Here is a 21,917-nt window from a genome sequence, read left to right on the forward strand (position 1 = left end):
AGCTTCCTTATTCGATATTTTAGAAAAGTAGAAATGCATGCATGCATGCATCCCTAGAAAACAGGTTTTGAGGTTTATGCTAAGTCTATGCATAGTTGTTTCTGGAATTTTTGTAGCAATCTTTTCCATTATTTGGGACTTTTTTTTTCCTTTTTCTGAACCAACTACACATATTTGAACCTTCTCCTTTAACAAACTTACATCACTCTCTTTATATATCCACCCACTTATTGGCTTTCTGAAAACTACTCTGTGTAATTTTTTCCAACTCACCAATACTCTTAGCTGCACCTACTCTGCTGTCAACCGCAAATGCGGAGTCTCAAAGATCTCACCTCACATTTAAAAAGATCCTTTTGCTTTAAAAACTATTTACCTTGTCCCATGAAAGATTTTGGGGGTATCGCCTATATGATAAAATTCATTCTTTTAAAATACTCAATTCAATGAATTTTATTATATTCAAAGAATTAGAGAACATCATCAGATGTAATGCCAGAACTATCTCATCATACTCAATGAAACCCTGTAGTGCTAGTGATTCACTGCCTTGTTCCCCAGGTTCTGAGCAAACACTAACCTAAAGTCTGCAGTTTGATGTATATTGCTATAATCAACATACACATATATGTATGTATTCAAGCATATGTACATATGTGTGAACATATATGTATGTTTTCATTTTTGTCCGGTTTCTCATAATTAACATACTGTTTTCAAGGCCCAATCATACGGTAGCACATATCTCTACTTCATTTTTTAAAGGTTAAACAATATTGCAGAAAGAAACCACAATCTGTGTATTGAACTGGGTCCCAGTACTCTGGAGTTATTAGGAATAATGCTGTAAATATTTATGTACAAGTTTTGTGGAGACATTCTCACTTCTCATAGGCATATCCACAGGGAAGAAGTTACTCCAATTATATGGTATTCTACGTGAACTGGAACTGCCAAAGAATTGTTGAAGCAGTCACATCATTTTAAATCCCTGTGAGCCGCAGCAATGCCTATGGGCCTCAGTTTCTTCATAACCTTGGCAACCCTCAGTATGTAGCTTGTTAGTTTAGCCACCTTAGTAGATGTGAAGTAGCTCTCTACTCATCTTTAAACCTCCCTCTGGTTTTATTGTTTTGAGAGGGTTTCTGTGTGTAGCCCTGGCTAGACTGGAACTTGTTCCGTAGACCAGGCTCTGGCCTCAAACTCAGAGACCCACCTGCCTCTGCCTCCAGTGCTGGGATGCAAAGGGTGTACCACAGCCACTCAGGTCCTGTCTCAGAAACACCAAACACTGTTGGCTACTTTATATCCTAGTGACAGACTGAGATGGTTCCAGTTCTGTCACTCTCACTCATGGTTTTACAGCTTTTTTTAAAAACCAAAACAACCAAAACCAAAATCAAACTTATTTCTCATTTTTCTATCTTTTTATGGTTTGGACTTTATAAACTTCAGATGAAAATGAGCTCGTTAAAGTTTTTCTGTTTTGTTTGTCTTTGACAGGCATGGAGACTTAACAGACAACTCCTTGCTTTGAACATTCTGAACCACCCACTTAGGGTCAACTGTGGCTACAGACTCTCATGGGAGCTAGCTCATGAACTCTGGGTAGATGGTTCTCTTCCTTGACTCACTACTAAGACTGAATAGAAACTTGTGGAGCATGTTTTTTATTTTTTTGCCTGCCCCTAACTCGTCTCCTGTAAATATAGTCTCTTTTCTAAACTTAAATTATTTGTGCTTGCTAAGATGAGATCTCACTATGTAGCCCAGGCTGGCCTGGAACTTACAAATGGCCCTCCCTTCTCCAAGACTCAGAATTAAGGCAAGAAAAGGTCTACCTAGGAGACTCCTCACCTGGGTTACCCATGGGAGATCCTGTCTCAAAACAAAACCAAGCACCACCTCCAGGCACTGGTTCCAAGAAACAGGAACAGGACACAGAGGATGACTTTCCACAAACAGTGAGAACCTATCCTGGGACAAGGGGCAGTCATCATCCATCTCCTACCAAATTATTATTATTATTATTATTATTATTATTATTATTATTAGTATTAGTATTATTATTATTATATTGTTGCCACAAGCAATCCAACCAGTGCTCCTGAGAATTCAAATTAATAAAACTGATAATTCTAAGCATAACTTAAATGCAGCATCTCCTTGTTAGTACTTACCTTAAAATATCTTACATAAAGCTAAAAGTTATCAGTAGAACTCTGTAAACCAAGTCCAACCTTGTCCAACAGGTATCTCAGTGGGCACAGGCACTGCTGCCATGCCTAGTGACCTGAGCGTGATTCCCAGAGCCCACAGTGTGGAAGAGAACCCCCTCCCACAAACTGTCCTTCCTTTCAACGTGAATGCTGTGGCATGTCTGCCCCAACTTAAAAATGTGTGTGTGGAGAGGGTGGTGTTGTTTGGTTTTTTCCGGTTCAGTCTTAACCACTTACTGCAAAAGAAATCCATTCCGGTGTTTATTTAAAGGGGGTAAATGGGTACAGAGGGAAGAACCTGCCCCTAAAAATCAAGTCCTTTTTTAGTCTAATTTTTTAATCAAAATTTTATTAGTTTTAAAATTAAGTGTGTGTGTGTGTGCGCGCGCGCGCATGCGCGCGTGTGCGCGTGTGTAGACACTATTGTGAATTAATTCTCTCCTTCCACCTTGACTTGACGCTGGCCCTGAAAACTGAACTTGTCTTCAGGAGGCCTTGTTCCATAAACACATCTATCTACCCATCTCACTGGGCCTTCAATCCCTCTTACTCCAATCTGCATATCTTCATCCTCGGCCTATAGAACAGGAGTAAAGTCAGTGTGTGACAACTGCAAAGTTACAAAGGACGAGGAAAACAGATGTCGCCTGTGCTCTTCATTGCACAATGTCATAAGCTTTTACAATTGTCCCTTTACCCCTCTCACAGTACCATGAAGCACCTATCCTTATATACACAATCTCTTTCACACTCAAACAACTGGGAGGATATGTCAAGTCCTTGCCTCAACCTCAAGCCTGTCCTCCCGAGGAAACAAGCTCTAAGGGTCCCCTGACTTAAGTCATTCAAAAGACCTTTGCTGCACGCCTTACTGTTTGGGCCCGTTCTCTTCTTGGAATCTTCCTTAGTGTCAGTGTCCGTCTGTTCAAACACAATTAAGAACAATGTACCTAACACCCAAGGCTATTACCCCCAAACATTCTGACGCATTTTCGAGTTCTTTTCCAGCTTCTGGGTATTAAATGCTCATCAGGCAACAAATGCACTTGTATGACCCTCCAATGCGTTACATGCATGTCCAAACTCCGGGATGTATAATACTCAGAGTACACCCTGACAGAACTCGTGGGCCTTAACAGTTATAGCACGAAGGCTCGCAGATGGCAGATGCTTCACTCTGAGGTGTGGCAGTGATGTTCAGTGTGAAGCGGAGGTCAATCAACAACCGTACTTTCACATCACTTTTTCTCTATTCCCAATATTTCTAAAAACATAAAAGCATTTACATTCTACTAGTAAAATCTCACTATAAACTTAACCCATACCTTCACATCTACCAATCCTTTTTCTCCATTTTCCTGTTACAAACTGCTGTAATTGTAGATATCGTTAGCATGTTTGCTAATACCCACAACCAAGGGCTAACTTTCGCCTAATGTGTCAGAGGTGTGATGTCTATATTTTACCAAAGAATGTTGACGCCAGATGAGAAAAATTTCAGAGTCATGCACGCATCTGCTGAGGCAATGGCCTTCCACTTGCACTGAATCCAATTGAGCTTTCAAGTCTCCTACATTATCCATTAAAGGCATCTCTGAAATAGACAGAATCCAGTATTCAACTGGAAATATTCCTAATTTCTCTTGTCCTCAAGAGCCATGACATAAGCAGGTAGCTCCTTCCATGTCCTCTAACATAGCAGTCTTGAATGCCTTTGCTTTTGTTTAGCTCGAAATGAACAGGATGCTACAGAATGGAAACCATGGCTTGACATTTCTTAAATTTATTGAATAATTCTTGGCTGGGAGAGGAAAGATCACAGGCTTGAACAAGAGTAAAGACAAAAGAACAATTAATTGCAAATGATTACAAAAGTAATTTCTGAAACAGTTTGAACCACTGCTAAACAAAACTTTAGTGCACTTTGAAGTTCCGAGTTTGATAAATGAACATTAAATTACTCAAGAGCAGAAAGAGAGATTACTACTACGCACAGTATACGACCTTAGTGTGCTAAATGAGCAAACCCAAATAAGTGGCCACAGTTACTCAAAGTTACTTCTACTAAATATTCATTAAGTGAACAAGAATGCAGATTACTTGAAACACAGCACAAGTAACTGAAGGCAGCAAATCCAGCCACACAGAACCTGGCATTTAAATAGCATCCAAACCGTACAACAGATTGAGATAGGAGCCTGCAGAACTGCGGCTCTTAACTATAGGAAAGGAATGTACAGATGTCAAAATAAATAAATAGAGAGGCAGGAGTGACCAGCACCGCGCCTGCGTGTGCAGAGCAGGCGCACCGTAAACAAGGGGTGCCTACAGGGCTTGCGCTGAAGAGCAAAGCGCACTTGACTTGAGTCCGCCCCTTCCGACTCCCACAGACGCTCCCACAGTTCTCCGTGCTGCTGACAGGCAGACACGGTTTTAAACGGAGAGTATTTTCCCTACCCGTGTGTGGACCCAACATATTTAAACTCTGTGTAAAGATTTCTTTGAAAAATTACAAAACAATACACTGACTTGATGCTGCTAAAAGCAGCTGTGGAGAAACACTACTAGTGGAACGGCAGGTAGCCGAGGCTCCGGACAATCAGAGAACATGTGCCACCGCTGGGGGCCACAGCTCTGTCAAATGGTCAACCGTCTTTAATTTCTGCACAGTGCACTCAACACGTAGCTTCCTACCTGCAATATAAGTCCTCTGCTAAGCAGAATTATAGTAGTATGAACTGAACTAATTCACATTAAATACCTTTAGGGGTAAATGAAGCATTTCTGAAAGAACAAAGGTACTACATGTGTTCACTGAAGGTTGTTACAATGTTAGCTTTACCATAAGGAGCCATCCATCTACTGCCATTTCTTCTGTGGGTTTTGTGTTGTTTGTTTGTTTTCTTGGCTGGCTTTTCTGACAGAGGTGTCTCTGTCTGTGGATCCTGGATGCCTTTAAAACTGGTGAGTCAAGAGTCAGCTCACTGTGTATCACAACATTTTAAGTTTTACTCTCAACAGAGTTGCTCCAAAGACAACGTGCTTTAAAGCGGCCCCCTTTACCTGTGTCCAGCACGCAGCATGGCTCTACATGCAAATGCTTTCTATAACGAAACTGCCTACACTTCCACACACCCTGCCAGTACTTCCTACTGTTTTCTGTGTTCCTGCACAGAACCGACGCACTGTGAGTTCCACCTCTGTCACTGTTGCACTTACTGAAGAACACTGGGCAGTACAGCGTAGCGTGGCTTCACCAGAATGCAAAGGAAATCGGAGCACAACTTAGAGCTTGCCTCAAATAACTAATCCAGAAACAGAAACATTCCTGGCACTTTCAATTTTTTAAGACCAACATTGTCATTTGCATCTCAAGGAAATTTAAAGTCAGTTTTACTGTTAATCTAAGCAACACATATCATGCAAATTACATATGTGCAGTGTGCTTGTTCCTCATATAAGTGTAAGAGAGTGCACATGGATATTATTCCTGCATTTGCCCACTCTGAAAAATACTTGAAGAAACTTCTTTTTAAAAAAAAAATGTATGCTTAAGGCAGGCCCTGTGTCTCTATGTTGAACTGAGAAAAACTAGAGTTTATAATGTAGTTTCAAAATACTTAAGTTGTTTCTGGAGACAAAGCAAATGTGACATCTCTATAAAAATAACTTTTCCACCATAATTACTAACTCAGATTAATGGAAGTACCCTGGTAGGTGTTATGTCATCTATTCACTGTAGGTTCTAGAAAAGTCAGCGCTTAGGGGAAGAGAGAAAATATAATGGAGAAAACACAACAGCCCAGGCAGTATGACTCGCCTTAGATTCCAGAACCGGTTAGGGAGAACCTCCCACCTACACACATCTCAAGCACACTGAGACAAAGCCTACTCATCTCAATTAGAACCTGCAGTCTCTAAAAACACAGTAGAAAATGTAGAGGCCAAAAAAGATCATGAGAGGGAACTTTACGAAATTATCCAGATACATTTTATTGGGAGAGAGGTACTTTTATGCTGAAATGGCAGTTCTTAACCTCTGGCTTGCAACCTCTTTGGGGGTCAAATGACCCCTATCAGATCATCAGAAAACACCAATATTTACAAGTCATAACAGTAGCAAAATTACAGTTATGAAGTATCAACTAAATAATTTTATGGTTAGGGGTTACCACAACATGAGGAACTGTATTAAAGGGTTGCAACGTTAGGAAGGTTGAGAATCACCGAGCTAAAAGAAATTACTCTTGGTGAGGTGAGGAGGATCTTTTTCTTCTTCAAAATCCAATACTGAAATTCATTATTGGGCTCCTCTGAGTGCATTTCTACATTAATTTTTAAAATTTCAATGTATTTTACAACCTAAATTTGCATCTGTAGAATAAATCAAAAAGACAAAATTCTTACTGCACAATATTTAGACATTTTATTTAGTGTTAATAATGGGTTTCTATTTAAGAAAACTCTAAAGTAAACGAATGAACTAGTGGGAAGGTTAGCGTTTATTCTTGCACACGCACACACGCCCTTCTCCTTCTCATCTCATAACAATTGGCAGTATTAGCAAATAACATCACTTGATGGAAAGCCAGGGGAACACATAACGGTGTTCACAGAAACCTAAGTCACTAATGAGTATGCTACGAGCTTAAAGATTGGGGAATCTACAAGTACCAATAGCTGAACTGGGAAGTAAAACTGATTTTAAAGAACAGTACATAAAGAATACAAACTTATCAGAAATAAATAAACAACAAAATATCAGCCTCAGTTTTCTTTCTTCATGTCAGATGACTTATCATTAGACACCACTTGTTTTCAAAGGAACCAAGTGATCACGTGGGCCAGGCCAGCCGCCTCAGCCCTGTTTGCAGCAGCAGCAGCAGCAGCAGCAGCAGCAGCAGCAGCAGCAGCAGCAGCAGCAGCAGCAGCACTATGTGAATCCAAACAAATGCTGTCAGACAATGAATGCCCCAGCCTCGGGTGAGGATAGATCGTCCTTCACAGAATATTATCTCCAGGTCATAACACATACACATATACAGAAGAATAAGTAAAGAGAATATCTTGACAAAGATTACAAAAGTATGAACTATATACAGTGTAATGACAGAAAGCACTTAAAAAGCTTACTTTCCTCTCAATTCAATTAAAATGTTAATATTCTGTATTTGAATTTTATCCTACATGTAAATCATCAACTTTTTTACTTCCTAAAACAAGCACTAAAGTACACTGCCCTGCGGTGTGCTAGGCATTTTCTAAAAGCCAATCAAACAGCGACGTGCACGTGTCCTCGCTTGAGGCTTTGGCCACCACTTCGTAGTATTTCAGCACAGCCTGCAGGACATCGCCCACTTTCCATCCTCTCTCCTGTAACTGCTTTGAAAGCTAAGAAAGAAGGATTAACAGAAACATTAATATACATTAACAAAAAACAATCTGAGGCAACAAAGTTTTTATTTTTATCTTCAGACAAAACTGGGAATCCTGCAGTTTACCATGAAATTTTCTTTTCCAGTTATGCCATCTCCTCCCAACCACCAGCCCTTTGCCCAAATTGAAACAAGTCTCCACAGAATGACACTTCAGGATTGCCGGAAACAGAACGCAAGCCTTGGCAGTGGACAGTCTGCATGGGAATGCAGAGTAACTGTGTACAGGAAAATTCTTCACCTAACTAAATACATCTGCCACAACCTCAATTAGGAACATAAAATAATAACAACAATGTCAAGGTTAATAAAAGGATGGAGATTTTCTTTCCAAGCATATAGTATGGTTTATATTCTGGAAAACACTTCAGCCTCAACAGAAGCATGGCTTTCTAAGTTAAGAAATGTGATGTCTGAACAAAGAAGCAAGCAAAAGAATGAACAGGGATTAGGCAAACTCTACCACTGCAAAACAGAACCTGACCTTACTTTCCTGTTTATTCAACTATGTAAGAATTCTTAAGTTTTAAAAGGCCTGTAAAATAAATTCTGAAAAACTATTTTACTGGAAATGTGCTTTTCTTTAAACAGTTTTGAGATACAATTCACAGTCCATGGGTTTTAGTACATCACTGAACTGAAGACAAGTCCACACAGTCAATACTGGATGCTCTCTCCTCATACCAGGAGAAAAGCCGTCTGTATCAGAAGCCCCTCTCCATCCTCTATAGCACCTTGTAAAGCGCTCATCTACTTGGGGTCTCATAGCTGTGCCTACTTAGAGGTATGTCATAGAAATGGAACTGTGAACTCTTGTGTGTGTGTTTGGCTTAGCATAGTTATCTTGAAGTAAAGCAAGACTCAGTGCCTTACTACTTTCTACTAACCAACAAAGCTCCTTCTCCATTCATTAGCTGATAAGACAGATGGGAGACTGCTCACTGTTCAAGACAGGGTCTTACTATGACCAGAACTTGCTTAATTTAGATCAGGGTGACCTCAACATACAGTAATCCTCCTGCCTTTGCTTCTGGTGTACTGGAAATTATAGACCTATACCACAAGCCTAACAAATGTTACAAATGTTACTTACCTACTATAAGTAATGCTGCCACAGACATTTCTGAGGTGGTTTTTGTGTACACACATGCTTTTGTGTTCCTCGAGTGCACACAAGCAGTGAAATGCTGGGTAACATGCTAATGTTGTACTTGGCATTCTGGGGAACTGTTAGGTGTTTTTCCACCACAGCTTCACCATTTTAGATTCTCACTGAGAACTGTAAGAAGAATTCAGGGTACCATGTCCTCCCACGCTTGCTGTTACCACCTGGACAGTCACCCTACTGCAATGTAGTGATTTTGATTTGCATTTTCCTAACGGCTAGTAAAGCTGAATACCCCTTCATGTTTTATTTTCCAAAGATAGGCAATAATAACACTAACGTCCATTGGCATTCTTTGTATGAAGAATACAAAATTATAAACATTTCTTCTCATATGTGAACTGTCTTCTCCCTTTGTTGACAATGTCTTTCTCTTTTGTTACCTAAAATGTTTATATCTTTTTTGACATACAATTGTATGTCATCTTCTGTTTATCCTCATGGTAATACTGTTTATTCTATTTAATCATGAAAATGTTGAATTTTAATATATGATCCAGAAAGACAAAGTATTTCTATTATTCTTACTACTATCAAACATAAGCTGTACTTGTCTTGACTGTTTCATACATCCCCAATAGCCTTGTGGAGTCCTAGCTAGATAGTCTCTGAGAGTCACTTCAGATGAGCCAATGTTAACATAATAAGACCTTGCCATCCACAACTGAGCATTGTACTTGACTCAATCAGGCAAAGATCCCTGGGCGAGGTTACATGACGACAAGGCCTCCTCCTCTAACCACCTGTCAGCCCCATGTAGCCATGGTTTATCTTAAGCCACACTTCCACTTGATATTTCATTTCTTGAGTATTTCTTCCCAGACTATTTTCTCTCCTACAAACAGAAGTCTCAAGCTAATAAACTCCGTGTCGGAGCAGTCACATCCTTCACTGACATCTTCCAACAATAGTGTTTTAAGTTTTGAACCAGAAAATAAGAGTACCTTGGGTTATCCTTTCCTGTCCTTTTTTTGATTAATCTATATTGTTTAGTCACTGGACTGTTTTGTACTACAGCAAGGTTATAATTTTTTATATGGAAAACTGAGGAAGAACACTCTTAAAACTAAAACCTGAAAATCCCTACTAACAGCATGCTTGGTATATCTAAACAAAAGTATCTAATCTCGTATTGGTTTTTCATTACACAAGCCTTCTATTTACATAAAGATGAGAAAGACCTAATTAATTAGGTACAATTATGAATCAGAGAAATAGAATAGCTAGATCTTTCCTCAAGAATTCATTAGCTGCTTATTACTGACATCTAACTTCTAGGGTTAGGATGTTAGACCAAGTCCTTGCTCTTTACAGTATTGTAATTAATCCTCACAAACCTGTACAGTAAATTCTATGTGCCTCTAATCCCACATGCAACTAAGGAAACTAACTCATCTGCCCACGGTGAGTTACCTACCCAAGTGTCAAACCAGAACCCGACTGTAAGACTCCTACATATTAATATTCTGCAGTCAACAAGCATTTTGCTAAACCGACAAAGGAGTTAGGATTATTACATGGCATTGTTTCCTCACAACCACTCTAGAAGGGAGGTACTTACTAAGACAAACTCCTTCTTTGCAGAGTCCTGAAAATAAAGTTCTCTAACTTCCGCCTCCGAGGCAATGAGCCACTGAAGAATGACCCTGAGCTGAGGGTCCACCGCCCCAGGCTCCACGTCAATGTTCACGATCAGCAGAGTCTTTCCACTCGGCTGCAAACCTAGTAGCACATTTAAACAATATGAAGTAAAGCTTATCAACTAACTCTCAAAACTCTAATCTTGATTTAAGACTCCAATGAATGCTTTCCTTAATTATACCATAATGTCAAATAAAGCATTTCTTAAGGACAGAATAATGCTAAAACAAAGGAATAACTGACCGCTTACTGATGGCACGAATGTAAAATACTATGTGGAGTGAATTTAAGTATGATACAAAGAGGAACTGCTCTCAATCTTACTTCCTTGTGAATGAGAATGATGTGCCCTAGCTGGACGATGGAACAATTTCCTGTGAGCCAGTGCCGTGTTTATACTTCACCCAAAGACAACTGAGCGCAACAGGTGTCTGGCCGTGCTGCCGGTCCTTAAGCCAGTATGCACTACCCTCAGGAACGTTGGCCAACTTCTTCCTTGTTGATGGGCGTTTTTCTGTTATAGTATAGAAGGCACTCTAGACCACTACTAATCATTTTCACAATTTGTGCTGGTCCTCTATTCTTAATGTAAAAAGTTTGATCCATGTCATGCTCAGGAATTTATCTTTTTTCACCCTTTGTGCCAGTAAGTCTCAATCAAAAGTAGTTATATATTTTCTTTCCTATGCAGAATCTATATTAAAAATCACACATGTCTATGTTCTTACATACATGCATGTTTGTGTAGGACACGAAAGTAGAAGGAAGACCCCTGAGAGGAAGAGGGAAGCATGGGGAATGGGTGCCAATGGGAGATGGCAATGAGGAAGAGGAAAATATGATATATAGTCAGAAATCAACACATGGAATGAATTATCAACCACTTTGTATGTTAAACATAAAAATTAACTTAGTAAATGTATATGTCTATTTGTTTTAAAGGAGGTCTTAAATACTATGAAACAAGACACCATATCTGAGGCCCTTAGTAAACCCTGCAGTGTTTGTTCCTGGGGTTGGAAGCTAGGTCATGTTATACTTTTCTACACTCCTAGGGTTTCCTTGGTTAGGGTCTGCTTGTTACCTGGCCTGACGGGAAATTTCAACAGAGGTCAGGGCTGATGCCACCTAACAAATAAATAATAAATAGGAAAGAAGAAAGGTTTAAAATGCAGGTATCTGTTATTATAGGAACCCCTAATTTTGAGGTTTTCTGTCAATTTAAACCAATGTATCTTCAAATGGAACAAATCTCAAAAGTTCCCTACAACTTCATACATGAGAGATGCCCATCATCTCAAGAGCTGAGGCATGATGCATTGGATATAATTAACCTCCTGCTGTCTACATAGTAACAGAAGCCATTTTCAGGCCTACCACTAAACTATGTTAAAAATGAATTAGTTTATTTATATTAAGTTGTATCTCTTCTCTTAATCATTCCTCAGCAAAGTTAGCTAAGTAATAACTAGGTTACTAAAGACCCACAACTTACACATGTGTGTGTGTATGTGTGTGTGTGTGTGTGTCTGTATCTATATATACATACATATATATGCATATATATACATACATACATACATATATATATATATATATAAAATATGGATAGCCTTTGGAATAATTATAACCATGAATGTTATTAGAAGTATATGACTTCCTATGGGGTTGCATCAATCTTTTGCTGAATCTTTGTTCAGCTCCTTCAGTCTTTTCTCTAACTCCTCCATTGGGGTCCCCTTGGTTCAGTCCAATAGTTAGCTGCAACCATCCTCATCTGTATCAGTAGGGCTCTGGCAGAGCCTCTCAGGAGACACCCATATCAGGCTCCTGTCAGCCAGCACTTCTTGGCATCAGCAATAGTGACTGGGTTTGGTGGCAACACCACAGGAAGAACAATAATATCAACCAATGAGACTCCTCCAGAGCTCCCAGGGACTAAACCATCAACCAATGAGTACACATGGAAGAAACCATGACTCCAGCCACCTACGTAGCAGAGGATGGCATTGTCCAGCATCAATAGGAGGAAAAGCCCTTGGTCCCGTGAAGGCTTGTTTCTCCAATGTAGGGGAATGCCAGGGCTTTGAGGTTGGAGTGGGTGGGTGGAGTGGGAGCATTCTCACAGAAGCAGGTGGAGGGGGGAGGAGGTTGTGAGAGGGGGGAAAGGGGATAACATTTGAAATGTTAATATCATAAATATTATCATAAAATATAATTTTATGATATTAAAAATATTATCATAATATCATAAAATATCCAAGAAAAATAAAATTTAAAAAGAGTATATTAAAGACCAACACATTAATGAACAAAATTAAACACTACCTAGATTATCACTAACTCTAAAAATTATAGTAAGGGCTGGAGAGATGATTTACTGGTTAAGAACACTGGCTGCTCTTGCAAGAGACAGATTCGACACCCAGTTCTTAACTCTCTGTAATTCCAGCTCCAGAGGAATCAGATGCCCTATTTTGGCCTTGTTGGGTACTGCACACAGATGTAGGCAAAATACCCATTGACATAAAATAGAAATAAATCTTTAAAAAATATACAGAATAGCCTGGGTTAGTGGGATGACTCAGCTGGTAGAGTCATTGCTGCAAACCTTTAAGACCTGAGTTCAAATCTCAGGTCCCGCATGCTAGACAGAGAAAACTGACTCCGTGTGAGATTCATGATATGTGGCGTTCATGTGTTTACACTTATGCACACACAGGCACACATACAAAACAGATAAATGTAATTTTAAAATATTAAATAACAATAATTTTAAATCTGAGAAGTTTAACTTATGAATGGTTATGTAACTTCCATGAATAAGAACAGTATGGTTGGAAACTGAGGGATTATATCTCAAGAAATTCTCTTCAGCATTTTCTAGTGTCTCAGTGTGCCTACATTATTGGCATGAGGGTATGGGATAGAACTCCTAACAGAGAACACTAGGCTATCTCCAGCCCTGTTTTCCTACTTCTAAAGAAATAACAATTTTTCATTAGTTCAAAAATAATTATATTAAACATTATTTTAAATTTAAATATGCTGTTTTATAGAAAATATCAATTCATACTTTTAAAAAAGTAAGATCTGATGAGGACATTCAAAAACTATGAGTACAATGAAAATTTAGGTTCAATATGAATGAAGTCTCTAGGTTCACTTGAATATTCTAATATAAGAATTAAGATCACAAACTATGTTTAAAACTTTGCAGCCAATGATATGTAATGTTGGCATAGTAAGAACTCTGTTCACTAAAGAAGGCTATTTTCTTTAAGTAAGTAGATGTGTGAGTACAGCGTTAGAAGGGGAAGAGAGACGCAGAGACATTTAAAGTCCCTTTTCATGTTTAATCTTTGGCTCATATAAGTTTGACAACAACACTAACTCTATGTGTTACCATCTTGAAGGAGACTGCGTCTCAGTCTGAGTGCGCTCCTCCCCGCCCATCCCCAGCTAAGTGGCACTGTTTTGGGACATTGGGAAGTCATTACTGCCTGGGGCCTGATGGGTCACTAGGGTGGGCCGGTGAGGACTGCAGCCCACCTGCTCTACTGGTCTCCTGCCTATCTTCCTCTAGCCACCAGCTCCCACGGACACGTCCTCCCAGCATGAAACCCTTTCCCATTTGCAAGCTACAGAGAAGTAACACAGTAATAAATATGCTGTGATTACAATAAATTAATTTTGAAAAGAAAAGTATACCCTAAGCTTCTCCCTCAAACTTTTTGTTTTTGAGATGATTTGTGATGTTTCACACCAACAATCCAAAGCTTATCTGTAAGAGGCATAAAGACAAACCCTAGAGACTTACACAGAGACTTAGAGAAACTGTGACTCACCCTCAGCACCATCCTCCTGTTCGCTCTCTCTATCATCCGGTCCATCACTTTTCAAAGAAAACAAGAGTAGTTTCAAAAAAAAAAAAAAAGAGGGGGAGCTTAATTAGTAATGAATTAAAATCACTTCTCAGAAGAGGAGTAAGGAATGAATGTTACAATGTGATGTATGACATTTAGAAAGGAGAAAATGGCAACCAAAAGGAAGCTTTGCTTCTCACATTATTTCGTGTTATAGTCTGAACTGCACATGATTCCTACAGAAGCCATACCTTATCATGGCATTTAAAGCCAAGGAACTTCAGGTGAAGTATTCTGATCTGGTTTTAAGTCATGTACTATCTGAATATCATAGAATGTCATGAATTATGGAGTACTAGTGCTTCTATTAATGCCATTGACTGTTTTAAAATAATTTTCCTATACTTATATATAAAATTAAAGTACATAGGAAAACAAAACAAAACAAAATAAGAACAGAAATCCTGTAGGAAGCAAGCTCTTTTTAATGAAATCATTGGTAGAATGGGAAACAGCAAGCAGAGCAACCCATGCAAACAGCCACACACTTTGCAATTAGATGTCAGTCGTATCTTAGCTAGTTGAAATTTTCATTAGATATAAATATATTGAGCAGAATCATGTCAAAATTCAGGAGAAAAGCAGGTTGATACATATTGGCTCTCTTGAGAATAATGACATCATGCATTAGTGATGAAAGAGTCATCAGTGTTAAGTGTCTAAACTGGACCAACCTGTCTGATGTTGGAAAGGATAAATTGTCCTCATACAAATCTCCTTCTAAACCAAGACTGCTCCAGCTACTGCTGTTACCATTACTGCTGGAGGGAGAAAAGAACAGAGCTGAACTAGAAAGTGGATAGTGAAGATCACCTGTGTTTCCTTGGGGCAGCTTCTGTCCTAAAGCTGCCACAGTGGAGTAGAGCATCCACAGAGGGGGCGAGAGACTGTCACTGCTAGTCCATAAAGGATAACTGGCAGGGCTGGAGATGAGGGAGTCTTTTCATTGTCCTCAAAACAACATGGAATCATTCTAAACTTACATTTCTTTTTAAGATTAAAACAACAAAACTGTTAGGATGGCAAACGACTGCATGATAAAATTAATATCTCAAACTTTAACATGTAACTTATTAAAAACAACCAAAAGGGCAATATGCTTTCCTTCTCTTCAGTTTGGAGAAAATTTAAAAAGGAAAAAGACCTAGATTGAGGTCCTCTGAGATTTCTGAACAGTACGCAACAATGGTAAGGTGTAGGATAAACTCTCGGACAGCCCTTGCCATCCTATTTTAAAGAGATTGCTACATCAATATGCCAATTATCTGTACTTCTGACATTACACACACTAAGCAGTTGGCAAATAGCACATATTTTTCTTCAGAAGAAAGCTAGAATAAGCAAGGCTTATTTAAGCAATACATTTGCATGGCTGGCTGGTCACCAAAGCCACACAGCTCTAGCTTCTTAAATTACGTAGCCAAAAGAAGAAGGCAGCTATATCTGCAACTACAGCAAGCGTTGTTTGGGAAAACAAAAAGGCAACCATTTTCAAAAACAAAATTATAGGCTACTTTTCAGATTAAAATTTTCAACATGCAACTTAAAAATTCTAATCATTCTAATTATTAAAATAATTAGTAAGCACATTAGTTTGCAGTGATAAGCAGCTTTACTCTCCACTAGTCAATTATAACTTATCATTGATACAAACCTAAATTTTTATTTATTTTTTTTTTATTTTTTTCCCCTCCCCACAAACCTAAATTTTGCCTCTCTAATATATGTGTTGTCAAGGTAACCAAAGTCATGATTACCTAAAGTTCTAAGTAGTTTCCAAGCATTCCCAAATAAATTACTTATCCATTTTCATTTTAACAGTATCAAACTTTCACAAATTACAATGCATTGAAGTAACAAAGTCATTTTTCAACATATATTCAAACAAATATAGTTCCATTATAAAACCATAAAGACAACCAGATGTTTACCACCAGTCTGTCATTAGGCAAACTAAAACACAGAAAATACAGTAGCACAGAGTAGACAAAAAGGGGAGAATTTATTATCTCAAACCCTATCTACTTTAAGAAAATGATTTTCTAAAGAATGAAAACCACAAAATTAAAATTCTCATCCATATTCTATTAACGATAATTTTTCAATCCAATTAGTAATAAAAATCTATCATTTAAATTTAAATGAACATAAGAAGTAGCATCTAAGTAACTTAATAATAAAATACAGAAGCCTTTCTAACCTCCTCTTGCTCCTGTTTATCAAAGTGGTTCAGATCTGTAGTCGGTTATTTACAAAGTACTATCTATCTCTAATGTATAATATGTAATAATAATATGTAATAATAATATGTAGTAATAATATGTAGTAATGTGACTACTTCTAAGACTATGGATTTCATCTAAACAGCACACATTCAAAACAGAAGGGGTTACTGTCTGTTATTTTAAACAAGAACCACACGAGTAAACTGGGAAGTATGGTCACCCTATCTCGAGCTAACATACATAATTTTGTATGTATGCTGTGCTGGGAACTGAACCTAAGACCTTACACATGTAAATAAGTGCTCTACCTACCACTGAGCTATAACTTCCTAACTCTAAAAAGTTTTCTTTGAGGGGAGGGGTGTTTGTTTATTGAGGGAGGGCCTTGAGAAATTGCCATGCTAGCCTTGAATTTTGTAATACTCCTGCCTCAGCCCCCAAGAGGGTTATGGCTATAAAACATCGCACTTGCCTCTAATATATAATTTCAAAAAGGTTTCAAGCTATTCAAAATATTTAAGAAAATCACACACACAGGCCAGCTCTCTTTGTTATCAATTATATATACTTCCTAACCCTTTTTAAAATCTAAGTTCTAAAACTGATGTTCTTTACTGAACTTCCTATTTAAAGTGAAAATCAGAATGCTCACTGCCAACCTTGCTCTTTGTGCCTGAAAGAACAGCAGTCACATCAAAGGTCACCAAAAGACTTTTTGTAAGGCTACCACTCTCAAATGTCCAAACACTCACACTGAAATCACTGAGGTGCTTCTAAAGAATACACGGTTTTGGGCCCCCACCTGGCCCACTGAGTCAATCTCTGGAGGTGAGGCTCTGGAAGCCTGTATTCAACAGGCACATGGTTGACCCAGGATGGGTCCTAAGAGCTATTCCCTGTCTAAATCTTAAAACTACTGTAACATCACTAGTTCACTAGTGCATGCTGACAGTAGATGAATGAAACAGATCTTCTGACTACATACTTTCAAGCCAGATGTGTTCCCTAGCTGAGTTGATATAATTAATATCTGAGCCTAAATGCATTTGCTCATATTATGTACAATTACTTTGGCCTTAGCCTAATTTGGTTCTGTAATGAGGCTGTCACTTCAGTCTTGTTTCTGAGTCATCTATACTAATAAACTAAACAATACAGGCAGAAGGAAGGCTAGAGCCCAGTAGGATACTCCCTCTTGCAACAGTTAACCCTCTCTAGTTACTGAGCTTTCCACAAACTCTCTTCAGACCACTGGTTTCTTCCCAGTTTAACTGTCCTAGACAGCAATGTCACTCTTGTTCAAGTCTTAGAAGCTTGCTTTTTTTAAAGAAAGAAAAAAAACCTAAGTGTTATTATAGTAGATATAGATAGGGAAAATCATAATTTGCAAACTTGCTCTACTGTTCCCATTTTAAAGACTATTTTTTGTTTGCATCCACATTGTAAAAGATATTTATGTTTCCCATAGCATAACAAAAACAGTATCAAAAAAAAAAAGTAAGGAAAAAAAAAAGAGAGAGAGAGAGAGAGAGAAAAAGTGTAACCAAGTACAAAATAAACCCTCTCACCCTTAGGCTAGGGCAATGTGCTCTACCAGGCCAGAGGCCATCTCCTTTCTTTATGCCACCTCACCCTCTCCTCCAACTTCACAATGTCTTCCTTCTCTCTCTCAGCAAGGACAGTTCAAGGGCCTGGGTGAACTGGAACCTCACAAGGTCCTGTCCACATATACCTCCTGGTAGAGACATGCTAAGAGCTTCTCCCTCCCTAAGGTCCAACTATGACTGTTAGTTCCTGTTCCAGTAGTCAGTTAACATGGACACATGCTTTATGGGAGTTCATAAGCAACCCATGAATGCCTTTAGTCAGAGGTGAGAACATAAGAAACCATATCATAATGAAATATTTCAATGATGACTGTTGTAAACAAAGTTAACCAAGAAAGTTTACATGTAAAGTAAATGTCTTCAAGTATACAAACTAGTTTTATTACAGATTCATGGAAAGTAGAAATTTCTGGTTTCTTTGGAGATTCAGTTGTGGCATGTGGTTTTCTAAAAACTGTGTTATGAGAAGATGTTTTCCTAAAAACAGACACATGGTGTTGTTCTGGAAGCTGCCTGGAAAAAAGGCACGTGATGATTTACTAGAGAGCACGTGATGTGTGGAAAAGGTACGAGTATAACCCAACAGAAAGTGGACTAGGCGGTGGCACGGGTTCCCCTTGCCACTCTTTGCTGGTCTTCCTTGGGCTTTGCAGATGCTGGTCTTAGCTGACGTCACTGTGGCATTGGTTCGCCTTGCCTTCTGAGCTGATCATCGTTTGCCACGACCTCATAAAGAGAAACGCATCAAAGAACTTCCGGGGTGCTCTGGCAGCTTCTTACCCGTCTGTGGACTCGAACTGACTGGCAGAGCCTCTATTTCTTTTGGATTGAACTGCCCTTGCTGACTCAGGAATGGTGTTTGTGAATGGATGGAGCCACTGCTGCTGATTCCTGTGAACTAAACTGCTGTCAGTGACCTGACAGTGAAGATGGGAATCTCCTCAGAGAACTATGTCTAAACATGTCCCCATCCCCCTTTGCCCTATTAACCTTTTCTTTCCACTACCTCTGGTGGCTGGTAGATGAGAAGGGTATAAAGCATGTAATAACCTTATTAAAGTAGGTTTTGAAAAAATCTAAGCCTATACAGTGTTTATATTTTCAATCTAAAAAGCTACATAAATGCTCACTATTTTGTTCCTTGCAAAAGTCCTGTCCCTAACAATACTATTTATTTTAGCTTGTATCACGAAAACCACAGGGTTGTAGCAATGGCTTTTCCAGATACCTAACCACCCTTCTCACTCTCTAATGAATGATTAATTATACTCCCGGAACATCCATGAAAGCTTAAAATGTAAATAAAATACAGTATTGCAATATTTTTTTCAGGTCAGCTGTCAGCATATCCAAAGAACACTAGCTCTGCTCCCTTGCTGTATCTAATATGTGTCAAAACCATTTAGAAGCCAGGGGTGGCAATACAATCCACAAGCCTATAATCCAGACCCTGGATAGTTAAGAGAAAAACTTAACTTCAAGACCAGACTGGGCTACACCAGAAGAGAGACATCCTCTCAAAGAATTATTAAACTAAAAACAACAAAAAAGCCACATTGTGAATAATAAAATGTTGGAAGTATAAACAGATTTTCAAATTGAGAATTTTTAAATAATGTAAATCTATTGCTCACTTTTCTTAAGTCAAGTAACTATAAAATCAGAGTTACCTTTCACTGAGATGATGGAAACTGCTGCTTTCATCTTGATGGTCATCCTCAAAACTTAAGTTGGACCAGCTACCCGTGCTGTCCTCACCAACACTAAGATTCATCTGTTGGCTGCCAAGTGACTCAGTGGACTGAAAATCTTCTACTTCTTTTGAACTAAGAAAAGATCATATGATAATAATTTTAAGAAGCAATTGAAAGATCACAAGTTGTGACAAAGAAATAAGATGATAAAGCTGACACTAAGGAATTACATCCGTGCTCATACTAATATCCCTGAACACATCACTGTATCTGCAAACATGAGCACGGCAAGGAGCACACCCGCTACCTGGATGATACCTGTGTGTCCAGCACATTCCGTCTAAAGCACTGCAGACTTTCAACAGGACACTGAGCAGAAGTACACTTTACTACAAGTTCTAAGCACATCATCTGCCCTATAAAAATAGTATCTTCATTTGAATCTAGGAGAACCTCCTTCTGGCTTTTAGTATAAGGAATGCAGTTTGAAATTCTAACCGTGTCAACCAAGCCTATATTCAAACTGGGAAATCTCTTCAGAACATGATCATAGGCAGGGGGGTATCTCTGTGACTCGAGACGAGCCTGGTCTACATAATTCTAGGCCAGTCAAGGCTACATAGTTAAGACCCTGTCTTAAAAATTTAAACAGACATTCATCTGGCACAGTAAAGAAAAGACTAAACCAATTGTTCCATCTGTATATAGTCAACACAGCTGAAGCTTAAGTATGAAGAGAAAAAGTATCAGTTTTCTGATCAAAACCTTCCATTGGCTTCAGAACATCATGGATGTATAAGCTAGTCCCTCACAATGTCAACATTCTTACCTGCTATCCTCTGAGTAGTCATTCTACAGCAATACACACAGGCAGCCCCAGCCCTCTGCTTGGAACACAGTATCCCCCAGCTCTTGGAGAACACATTTTTTTTTCCTGTTTCAATTTATCTCCCTAAAATCTAAAATAAGCCCTGAACTGCCCTTCCCATTTTTAAGGAGCTTCTCACTTTGCATTTAAGATCTAACAACCGGGTTAGGTTTGGCATCCCAAACACAGGTATCTTACCACAACTTTATTTTATTTAACACTTTTTCTTGTTACCTGTCACATTTTTAAGAAAATGACTCACAGGAGGAGGCTAAAAGGAGGGTTTGTAATGACTGCTAGGTAACTGGACTCATGGTAATTAAAAATAAAGTATAGATCCATTATTGTTATAAAATTCCACTACCATATGCTTTCCTATTTGATATTCATATGGTACCCTGGTGAGCGTTATGGGTTTGTAATATCCTATTATAATATTCTACCATTATGATTACTTCCATTAATCAAACATTTATGAGAAAAGGAACATTAGTGAAACAATTCAGTTAACATTTTAGTGAATAATCTATTTGAACCAATCATTCTTCAATCTTAAATCATTTTAACTTTATAAAATATGAGGTAGAACTACATGCAACTGAAGGGACTCTGCAGAACTTACAGACTCCTGGCACAACGCTTAAAGGAGACATAGGAACAGAAATACAAAGAGAATCTGCGAATACCAGCCTGGATAAAAACAAGCTTAAAGAAGAATATAAGGTACATTACTGGCCAGGTCTAAGGAAGAAAACGAATAGTCTGAAGAATGAATAGCAACGTTATTTGCTGGGTCCTGGGAGTAAGGGCTTAGGAATGACCATCTAGTATCCTCTTCTAGAGCTGCTGTGAACAAGGAAGAATAAAAACCATGTGTGCCAAGTTGTTTCAACCATAGAAAGAGACATTAATCTCAAAGTAGTAAATATATCAGTCTGAATTCTTAAATAAAATTCACCAGTTTCTTTTATTCTATTTACCTGTTTCTTAGTTCTGTGAATTGATGTTATTGTCCTTTCTCTCATCTTCCAGCCCTGTAAATGAATAATTTCTCTCAAAAGGAACTGGGAAACAAAAATTTCAGATGAAAACCATGCACAGGATATGAAGCCACATACAAATGCAACAGAAAATTTT

At 38.5% G+C, this 21,917-nt stretch overlaps 1 protein-coding gene across 10 annotated transcripts in view; it reads right to left on the reverse strand.

Annotated features, from left to right (window-relative positions):
- Positions 1–3,986: 3,986 nt before the first annotated feature.
- Akap11 (A-kinase anchoring protein 11) overlaps positions 3,987–21,917 on the reverse strand; it is a 44,642-nt gene continuing 26,711 nt past the window's right edge. For 4 of the 10 annotated variants that reach the window (XM_063274564.1, XM_063274565.1, XM_039093595.2 and 1 more), the window contains exons 8-12: positions 19,889–20,044; positions 15,061–15,147; positions 14,309–14,355; positions 10,381–10,541; positions 3,987–7,610 (exon numbers count right to left, since the gene is read on the reverse strand). In XM_063274564.1, coding sequence (XP_063130634.1) covers positions 7,470–7,610; positions 10,381–10,541; positions 14,309–14,355; positions 15,061–15,147; positions 19,889–20,044 — 592 coding nt within the window. In that variant the 3' untranslated portion in view covers positions 3,987–7,469. The other 6 variants (NM_001394793.1, XM_063274563.1, XM_017599779.2 and 3 more) reach the window with 5 other exon arrangements.

Source organism: Rattus norvegicus, chromosome 15 (genome assembly GCF_036323735.1).
Source record: "Rattus norvegicus strain BN/NHsdMcwi chromosome 15, GRCr8, whole genome shotgun sequence".
Taxonomy (NCBI): Eukaryota; Metazoa; Chordata; class Mammalia; order Rodentia; family Muridae; genus Rattus; species Rattus norvegicus.